At 41.0% G+C, this 10,974-nt stretch overlaps 1 protein-coding gene across 1 annotated transcript in view; it reads left to right on the top strand.

Moving 5' to 3' along the window:
* cdc27 (cell division cycle 27) overlaps positions 1 to 10,974 on the top strand; it is a 148,018-nt gene that overhangs the window by 115,225 nt on the left and 21,819 nt on the right. Inside the window, exons 12-14 of the mRNA XM_043675341.1 lie at positions 1,337 to 1,509; positions 5,867 to 6,019; positions 9,486 to 9,694. Of these exons, the coding sequence (XP_043531276.1) occupies positions 1,337 to 1,509; positions 5,867 to 6,019; positions 9,486 to 9,694 (535 nt within the window). The remainder of the gene's footprint in view (positions 1 to 1,336; positions 1,510 to 5,866; positions 6,020 to 9,485; positions 9,695 to 10,974) is intronic.

Below are 10,974 nucleotides of genomic sequence, written 5' to 3'. Positions count from 1 at the left end.
TTGGAGGAAGAGCACTTCATCTTCCGCCTAGGAACCCTCCAATCACAAGGGATGAACTCAGATTTTTCCAGTTTCCTCATTTCCACTCCCCCACCTTGTCTCAGTCAAATCCCTCGAACTCAGCACCGCCCCCCTAACCTGCAATCTTCTTCCTGACATCTCAGACCCCACCCCACTCCGGCCTATCACCCTCACCTTGACCACCCTCCACCTATCACATTTCCAAAACCCCTCCCCCAAGTCCCTCCTCCCTACCTTTTATCTTAGCCTGCTGGACATACTTTCCTCATTCCTGAAGAAGGGCTTATGCCTGAAACGTCGATTCTCCTGTTCCTTGGATGCTGCCTGACCTGCGCTTTTCCAGCAACACATTTTCAGCTCTGATCTCCAGCATCTGCAGCCCTCACTTTCTCTCATAGATTCCATGCGATTCAACCTTCCTGAGTAGCCTACCATGTGAAACCTTATCAAAGGCCTTACTGAAATCCACATACCCTACATCTACTGCCCTATCCTTGCCAACCTCGCTGGTCACTTCATAAAAGAACTCTAACAAGTTTGTGAGGCATTATCTCCCATGCACAAAGCCATGCTGACTACTTGTAATCAAACCCTGTCTTTCCAAATGCATATATATCTTAACTCAATCTTCTCAACTAACTTCCCCACCACAGATGTTAGGTTTACTCTTCGATCGTTTCCAGGTTTTTCTTTGCAATCCTTTTTGAATAAGGGCACAACATTCCTCCAGTCTTCTTGGACCTTGTCCATAGCTAACGACAATGCTAAAATATCAGCCATGGCCCCCACAACGTCTTTTCTAGCCTCTTGCAGTGTTCTTGTATATATCTAGTCAGGACCAGGAGATTTATTTACATTCATACATTCTAATGCATCCAACACCACCTCTACAGTGATTATGGACTGTCCCCAAGATATGACCTCTAACTTGCCCAAGTTCACAAAACAAAGTGCAGCAGTGTGTCATCTTCATTGTACTAGAAGCTCACTGATTTTCAAAATTCCATTAAAACACATTCTTGTAGTTTTCCTTTCTCCCAACTTTACATGATTCCTTTCTAGTCCTGGACAAATTAAAATCCTTCATTTACAAACTCATGGTAATTCTTAAATAAGAAGAACAGCTCAGAATCTTGCTGCCTGATTAATCTTTATCAGGAATGTTATTCAAGGTCTTAATCAAGTAATCCTGAGGGCTAATTTCCTTCAAAAGCTTGATGTAGCGATGATCTTTGGAGTTGCTGTTCACTTTGTCATCGAGGCTTGTTCTGTATTACTGAACAGTGAGACTTCCTTTTTTTTTAATCAATGCCAGATGGACTGATGAACCTTCTGCGTGAAATGGGTAAAGGCTATTTGGCACTTTGTTCTTACAACTGTAAAGATGCAATCAGTATCCTGAGTCAACTGCCTTCACATCACTACAACACCGGTTGGGTACTATGTCAGATAGGCAGAGCACATTTTGAGCTGGCTGAATATATGCAGGTAAGTGGATGGCTGAATTAACAAAACATGTTTGAATTTGTTCTTGGGAACTTTGGATATAAGGAGAGTAGAAAAACATTTAGACAAGGAATTATGATTGCCAAAATGGGCAAAGAAATGTCCTTGTCTGACAGGATTAAGGAAAATCCCAAAAGTGTGTGTGTGTGTGTGTGTGTGTGTGTGTGTGTGTGGGGCAAGGTAAAGGTGTGTGTGTGCGCTCGGCAAAGGTAAAGGAGGAATTTATGTATGGAGCTGGAGGAAGTGGTGAGGTCCTTAACGAAAGAGAAAGAGGTGATGGTTCTTGCAAGGGGTATATTACAAAGCATGTCAATAAGAAAGAAAGGTGGTAGTATTGTGTGTTTTGAGAAGCATTAAGGTAGATATGTCCCTAGGATAATGTGATGTATCCCTGAATGCTGAGGGAGGTGAGAAAGGAAATTGCTGGGGGCCTTGTACAAAATCTTTGATTTGTTTTCAGTCACAGGAGAGGTCCCAGAGAACTGGAAAATAGGCAATCTTGCTTCTATGTTTAAGAAGTGCCGCAGGGATAATCTGGGAAATTACAGGCTTGTGACCTTTGTTAATGGCAGGGAAATTATTGAAGGAGATTCTTAGGGACAGGATTTACACACATTTGGATAAGTATGGACTTATTTTCAATAGGCAGCATGGCTTTGTGCAGGGGAGGTCATGTCTCTCAAACTAAGTTGAGCTTTTTTGAGGAAGTGGCAAAGATGATTTGAGCATTGGACATTGGCTGTTGTCTACATGGACTTCAGTGGGGCCTTTGACAAGGTCCCTCATGGCAGGCTGACACAGAAAGTGAAGACATATAGCACCTACAGTGAGCTGAGGAGATGGATACAATGCTATCTTAGTCATAGACAGAAAGTAGTAGTGGAAGGGTGTTTTACTGACTGGAGATCTGTGACCAGTAGTGTTACACAAGGATCAGTGCTGGGATTACTGTTGTTTTTAATATATATAAATGATTTTGGAGGAGAGTGTAGGTGCGGGTTAATAACTTTATGGTTGATAGAAAGATTGGAGGAGCTGAGAATAGTGAGGGGGATTGCTAGAGGATACAACAGGAGACTTAGGCAGAGAAATGCAGATGGAATTTAATCCCAGCTAAATGTGAAGTTATGCATTTTGGAAGGTGGAATGCAAAATGAAAGAATATAGTAAATGGCAGAAACCTTACAATCATTCACATAAAGAGGGATCTAGGCATACAGTTCCAAAATTCCCTGAAAATGGCAAGTGGTTAAGGTGGTTAAGAAGGCATTTGGCGTGCTTGCCTTCACTGACCAGGACATCAAGTGGTTATAGTTTTGGCAGCACGACTTAGCTATAACATGGCTAAGAATTAGGGAGCAGTATCCTGCAGGATGCATACCTCCATGGCAATAGTGTGATTCCAGTGGGGATCAGTTTGCACAGTTTGTTCTGCATATGCGCTGATGTGTACGCTGACATCGCGCCAGTTTCTTGCCATTCTGTGTATGCATGAAGTTGGTGCCGATTTTCATGCAGTTCTGTGCATGCACCAATGTCAGCTAACAACAGAGCAGCTTTTTGTGAAAGGACTGTGCAGTCAGCAGTTTTCTTAGATTTTTCAAATGTACTGTGTTAAATTTAGTTTCGGTTAGGTTAGATTCGATTCCCAACAGTTTGGAAACAGGCCCTTTGGCCCAACAAGTCCACACCGGCCCTCCAAAGAGTAACCCACCCAGAACATTTCCCTCTGACTAATGCACCTATCACTATGGGCAATTTTAGAATGGCCAATTCAACTGACCTGCACATCTTTGGACTGTGGGAGGAAACCGGAGCACCTGGAGGAGACCCACGCAGGCACTGGGAGAATGTGTAAACTCCACACAGACAGTCGCCCGAGGCTGGAATCGAACCTGGGACCCTGGTGCTGTGAGGCAGCAGTGCTAATCACTGAGCCACTGTGCCGCCCCAGTTTCATCACTTTTGTTTCATTAATAAATATAACTTCAACCTTTTTTCAGGCTGTGCTATACTTTGCGTTTGACATCTGGGTGATTTTTGAGCGATTGTGAGTGATATTTTTAGCAGGTTTTCCCTAACCCCACTTTTCCCGTAGGCCCTATTATTTCTGTTAAGTGATTTTTGAATCAGCAAAGTTTTGTGAGAATGCAACTATGGCGTTATAGGAGAACTAACTATATAAAAATTAGCAAGTCATGTTGTTACTATTTCGAACTTCAGTTAGGCCATGCTTTGAATATTGTGCAGTTCTGGTCACCACACTGCCAGAAGGATGTGGAGACTTTGCAGAGGGGCCAGAAAAGGTTTACAAGGATGTTGCCTGGTTTTGGAGGGTGTTCGCTATGAGGAGAGATTGGACAAATTTTATCTTCACTTGAATGTTGAAGGATGGGGGGGATCCTGAATAGAAGTTTACAAAATTGAGACACATGGATTCAGTGGACAGTTGCAGTTGTTGTGTATATGTTCGCTGAGATGGGAAATCGTTGTGCAAATGTTTCATCCCCTTTTGAGGTGACATCCTCCGTGCTGCACTGTCGGTTGGAATTTGCTTAGTTTCATTCCAGTTGCCAGTTCTGGCTGTCAGTCTTTTCCCCAGGATTGAAATGTCAATTACAAGGAATCTTGTGAGCTTAAGGTAAAAGGGGGAAAATTTAAAAGAGATGAGGTGCCTGGAAGACATTGCCAGAGGGGGAGGTAACATGACAACAACACTTGAGGCATCTTGACAGGTAGGTGATTAAGCAAGAAACAGTGGGATTTGGACTACATAGAGACAAAAGGTTTTCAGTTCAGTGCAGTACTGTGTTGTTCTGTTTTTAAACTGAGGGATCTTGACACGATGCACGTGGAAAGGATGTTTCCATTTATTGGAGAATCTTGAACTAGGAGTTAATATTTAAAAATCGGGAGGCACCTATTTAAGAGGAGAATTTTTCTTCCTGACGGTTGAGAGAATTTGGAACACATTTTCTCAAATTTTTATAAGGCATAGATTCTGATACGCAAGGGAGCTTAAGTTTATCAAGAGTGATCAAGGGTGTGGAGTGGTCAGATAAGCCATAATCGTCATCAATGACAGAGCAGGCTCAAAGGGCTAAATGGCGATACACTCCAAATTTGAATGATCATATGTACCAGTTAATGGAATCTAAGCTATAATAGCTCAACAATAAAACAAGTGAGATACACTGACACAAGATCTGCATTTTCCCAGACCAGAAGGGAACCCTCTAGAAATAGTAGGCAATGACTAGTGAAGTTTTAAACTCAAAATGATTTAACAGGAACAGTTGTGCAATATGACCAGCAGCTTACTACATGCAATCAGTGTATGAATGAAGTGTCTCGTGTGTGCTCCCCCACCATCTCTCACCACTTCTCTGTTCCATGGTGGAGAATGGCATCCTGCTTTTAAATGGGAAACAGGAAGTTCATACTAAGCTGCCTTAGGAAGGAGATTGACAAAGAATGATAGCATTCCTAATTTTCCTTTTTAACTGTCTCTGTCCCTACAGATTGCACATTTTGCCTTCCTTTATTGAAGTCCCTGGACATTGACTCTTGCTGTGTGAGGTTTCATGTATGACATTGTAAGCTACACTGATGAGTCCAGAACTAAAAAAGATATTGAGTTAATGATCCAAGTGTCTTTTCAGGTTGGCATAAAGAGTTCTGTTTCAAGGATGGAAGAATTCCTCTTAAGTGTTATCTTAATCATAGAATCCCCATAGTGTGGAAGCAAGCCATTTGGCTCATTTTGAGTCCACACCAATCTTCGAAAGAACATCTCACCCAGACCTATTACCCCCCAACCTACCCCTGTAACCTTGCATTCCCCATGGCTACTGCACCCAGCCTGCAAATCCTTGGACGTTATGCGACATTTTAACATGGCCAATCCACCTAACCTGCACAGCTTGGGACTATGGGAGGAAACCCATCCAGACAGAATGTGCAAAGCAGCAGTGCCAACCACTGAGTCAATATCATCCCTGAAAAAACAAAATGTTGTCACTAATCTAATGTTGTTTGAGATCCCATTGTGCAAGATTCAGCTGCATTCCTGAAAAATGATTTTTAAAATTTCAGTTGTAATTCATTGCTGCGAACAGACACAGACACACACAGACACACTCGTCTTCTCCAAAAAGTGCTTAGTTACAATTTAATCCATTATCAAATATGGAGTACATTTGGCAGGTCAGGTGGATCTCACATTCAGCCTACCCTGAATGTGGCCCACAACTAACAGTCGCTGCACTCTTGAGCTGGCTCATCATCACTAACCCTGCCAATTTAATTCTGTATCTGAAGTCTTTTCCTCCCATTTCAGGCAGAGAGGATATTTTCAGAGGTGAGGCGCATTGAAAGTTTCCGGGTAGAGGGTATGGAGATCTACTCCACAACATTGTGGCACCTACAGAAGGATGTGACCCTCTCTCTCCTCTCCAAGGATCTGACTGAGATGGATAAAAATACACCAGAGGTGAGTTGTCATTTGATCTCTTTTAAAGGGATTCATTTGGATTTGTATTTAAGATGGAGCCCAGAACAGTAGGGATGTTGGGAAACTGGAGAATGCAGTGTCGCAAGACTGCCTGGAGTGCTACTTGCAGATCCTGTTACTTGTTGCAACCTTCCTGTCCACTTTTCAAGTTTTCAAGGTATAAGCAGGAAAAGACAGGGTAGACAAAGATAAACTATTTTATTGGTTGGCGATTCAACAGCAATGTCTGAGAATTAAGGCCAGACTGTTCAGGAAAGATGTTAGTAAGCACTTTCCACCACACAGGATGGAAGATGCTTACAATTCACTTCCATAAATGGCAGTGATGCTGGATTATTCATTTGTTTTTAAGTCTGAGATAAATTTTTAAGCAAAGGTATTAAGAGATTTGGTTAAAGGTAGGTGTACGGAGTTAAGTCACACATCTTAATAGTGAAATAAGCTTGAGGGACTGAATGGTCTACTCCTGTTCATACATTCCTCTTTAAAGAGAACAGATTCTTTCTGGATTACACTTTGTCAAATATCCCCTCAATCTCCTTTCTTCCAAGGAGAACAGCCACAACTTTTTCATCTCATCTCATCATTTCTGGAACCATTTTTGTAAAGCTCCTCTAACTTCCTCCTATCCTCCTCAAAGTGCGGTGACTAGAACTGTATGCAACACTCTAATTGTGACCTAAATCAGAGCTTTATTAGTAAACTTTAAGGAATCATAAAATGTTCATGCTGGTACTCTGTAAAAGCAATTCACCTTGTGCCACGTACCTGCCATTTCCCTCCAATGCTGCACATATTCTGTTTTTCAGATGACAATTGAATTCCCTTTTTGAATGCCTGGATTGCATCTGTCTCCACAATGCTCTCAGGCAGTCTTTATTCAGGAAAGATGTTAGTAAGCACTTTCCACCACACAGGATGGAAGATGCTTACAATTCACTTCCATAAATGGCAGGGGAGGGGGGAGGAGAGAAATGTTTTCCTTGTATTCCATTGCTTTCTTGGCTAATTACTGTAAATGTATGCCTTCTGATTCTTGTCCCTTTAAACAATGGAAGTAGGTTTTTTTTCCCCCTATGGAGACTGCAGAGAATCAAATCAAACAAAAGGGTTATGTGATGCATATGCCATGGCAGTCATGGAGACCTGCCTCAAAATTGATGGAAGGATAAGATGAGCAATTACAGTTTAGCCTCTGGGAATTAGTAACAACAATATAGATAAAATTAACATTCGCCTAGATTATATATGAATTACTTAAGGGAAGAAAGCATTCATTTGTAGTTGGATTATGTTTAACCAATTTGATTTTTTTTAAAAAATGCAAGTAATTGGATTATTATGGTGTACATGATTGCAAGAAGGGTGTGATAAAAGGCTTTTCAGCAATATTAAAGCCCATGGAATAAAAAGGACAGTGAATAGTAAAACTTTGCAGGCTTCTGAGAAAAGACAGGTGTGTGAGAGTAGCTGAATTGCTCTTGCACAGATTTGTCTTGGACATGGTGAACCTAGTAGCTTTCTTTTGTGATATAATCATTCTGATTCTGTAGTATGGTAAGGAACGTTAGCTGTGTGGACTGGATTATGGTGACTTCCAGAGGGTACAATTTAATTTGGGCAGATGTGTTTGTCAGTTGGACTATAATAGAAAGCCTTGAGAGATGATACATTTTGAAAGAGAAAACAGAAATAGGTTTGTGTCTTGTGCACGATACAAGTTTTGAATGGAGCAGGTAGCAGAGAATCTGAGTTTCTTTTTGTTAAAATGAAAACACTTACAAGAGCTGACTGTGCAAATTTGAAAAAAATACAAATCACAAAACGCTTTCTTCTGGTCAGTGGGGCAGTTAATTGAGGGGATAATTTAAAAATATTACTTTTAAGATTTTTTTTGAGGATGAGAGGTAGAAAATCAGCTACCCTCAAAAAATGAAGAAAGTATGCGTGCTTTTTAAGGGAGTAGTTTGAAAAGATACAGTGGTCAGTTTTTTAGCCTGAGCTGCTGTCCACTTCTGATCTACCTCATAGATTTTATTCCGGCATTTTGGTTTCAAAGGCTGTCCAGAAGTATCAAAATTTAAAGTCCTGAACTGCAATACTGGGGAAAATCTCTTTTTTGTTGAATGTTTTTAGACCAGACAGTTTATCACAGATGAGTTTGAATGTCACATAAGACATTTAATCTATCATGTGCTGCTCTAATTTGAGTTTCTGACCAGTTCCCTCAAATCTCAGAGTTCCACTTCCACCTGTTTAAAGTTTTTAATCACTACATAAAGTTCTCTTCTCAGCTCCTGTTCTTTCAATTCTTTATTCTTACCATCCTTGTAAATTTAATTCAGTCCATCCCTGGTATCTGAATCACTTGCACTCGTGAACATAAAAGGAAGGCAGTGTATAGTGGTATAATCACTGAACTCGTAATCCAGAGCCCTTGTTTAATGCTCTGACGACATGTGTTCCAATCCCCCACAGTATTTGGTAAACTGATCAACTATATAATAATTAGTCTGGACTTAGAAGATGGTCTAGTGGCAACCATGAAAGAATTATTTACTGTTATTTAAAACAAAAAGTTCACTTGGTTTGCAGCTATCCTTTTTAGGAAGGGAAGTTCACCATCCTCCCCCGATCTGGCTGAGACATAACTTCAAACCCAATAACAATGTAGTTTAACTCTCACCTGCCCTTTGACATCGTTTTAGGGCATTTGGAAATGGACAGTAAATGTTAATTCTGTCAGCAATGCACAAGTCCTGTGAAGGGATTTTTAAAAAAAATGTTGCTTCAAATCTGATCTTGTTTCAGTTGCTCCTCCATTTTAATGATTCTGACTCACCTGCCTGTCCATTGTTCCTTTTATCCTTGGTTCACTCTATTTCTCATTGTTCACTCACTAATGTACCCTCATATGAGACCAGTTCAGGTGAAACCAATTGCACAGATCACTAATCTATAACTACCTCATTTTTGGACACAAGACCATGTGTTCACAGATGCTGGAAGTATGGTTTGTTCATTTTATGTTTGTTTTGTGAAGACAAGAATCCTCTATAAGGCAGCCGACTGTTCTTCAGGTTAAAAATAAAGTGCTGAAGAAACTCCGCTCTCTCAGCACCTGTAAAGAGAGAAATATTTCAATTCCAGTCACCCTTCATCAGTACTGAGTATCTCTAGCACTTTCTTTTTGTTTAATTTCCAGCTTCCACAGTTTTTTGTATTCTTTGTATGTCCAACACATGTTCAGACTTGGCGTTGAGTAGAGGATGTACCAAGAGTTGCCAAATCGTCAGTGTTCATAGTTTATGATGGATTTTACCAGGGCCTGATTTGTTTGATCCTTAAAGTAATGCTTCTATTGCCCTGTAATTTTGGGTTAATTTGTGTATGGAATGGACGTAGCCATTACAGTTGCAGAAGATTTTTTTCATTCCTCATACAGGCTTGGTGTGCAGCAGGAAACTGCTTCAGCTTGCAGCGAGAGCATGATATAGCAATCAAGTTCTTCCAGAGAGCCATTCAAGTGGACCCAAACTTTGCTTATGCGTACACTCTCCTTGGTCATGAGTTTGTATTAACGGAAGAGTTGGACAAAGCACTGGCCTGTTTCAGAAATGCAATTCATGTAAACTCTCAACACTACAATGCCTGGTAAGCGCAAGTTATTCATGTTTAGCAGTGCCTTTTTAGGTTTGTAAACTAACTGCTGAGATTTTGCTGCAGTGAGTAATTTATTTTGGATGGGAACAAGCAAGCACGTTCCTTTTGGTGGGACGTCTGGGTCTTAAGTTGACAGGTGTAAGTTCCCTGCACAATCAGATTGAAATAACTGATTTTGGCTGTTAATTAAAAAGTGAGTGCATTGCATTGATCAGCAAACATGTCACCTTGTGATGGTCTAAAATTCACTGCTTAAACTTGATGGAAACAAGCTTGTGATACCAGGGAAGCCATTCAGACCATTGTTTTGTGTAATCATGAGATACAAAACACTGACTAAATAATTCTTCAGTTCCTCCTTGAATTTGAAGCCTGATTAAAAAATCAATTCTGAGAATCCAGATTTGAATCCTGCTGAGGCAGATGATGGAATCGGACTTTAATAAAATATCCAGTAATGTCCATGAGAAGCCACTGCCAATTGTCAGAAAAATTCAGTTGGTTCAATAATGTCCTTCAGAAAAGCTGCCATCCTTGCCTTGTTTGGCCAAGATGTGGCTTCAGGTCCACAGCAATGTGATAAACTCTCAACTGCCCTCTGAAATGGCCTGACAAACCATTCCATTTTATCAATTGCTACAAAGTGTAAACAGAGAAAGAAAACTGGGTGAACCACCTTGCATTAACGTAGGCACCAGAAAAGACAATAGCAAAAACTCTGCAACATCTGGAATATGACAAAATTATGAGAGCATCAAACAATAGGCAGACATTGTCAGTGTGGTATAAATCCATGACTATGACTATGACTCAGACACCACCATCATTGTCCCTGGATATATTGTGCCCCACCAGCAGGACAGACCAAGCAGTGGTATACAGTCAGGAGGGTGTTTCTTTGGCGTCCTCAACCTTGCATTACAACACAGGAACAGGTCTTTCTGCCCTCCCATCCTGCGCTGATCCAGATCCTCTATCTACATCGGCCACCTATTTTTGAAGGATCTGTATCCCTCTGCTCTCTGCCCATTCATGTATCTGTCTAGATTCATCTTTAGTGATGCTGTCATTCCCACTCCTACCACCTCTGCTGGCAATGTGTTCCAGGCACCCACTATTTTCCACTCTTATCTCCCCTAAACTTTCCCCTCTCACTTTGAACTCGTGACCCCTAGTAATTGAGTCCCCCACTCTGGGAAAAAGTTTCTTGCTATCCACCCTGTCTACACCTCTCATGATTTTGTAGGCCTCAATCGAGAACCCCCTCAACC

This window comes from Chiloscyllium plagiosum, chromosome 33, assembly GCF_004010195.1.
Source record: "Chiloscyllium plagiosum isolate BGI_BamShark_2017 chromosome 33, ASM401019v2, whole genome shotgun sequence".
Lineage (NCBI taxonomy): Eukaryota > Metazoa > Chordata > Chondrichthyes > Orectolobiformes > Hemiscylliidae > Chiloscyllium > Chiloscyllium plagiosum.
The sequence above is the reverse complement of the archived record's forward strand: the minus strand, read 5'-3'. Positions and strand labels throughout refer to the sequence as shown.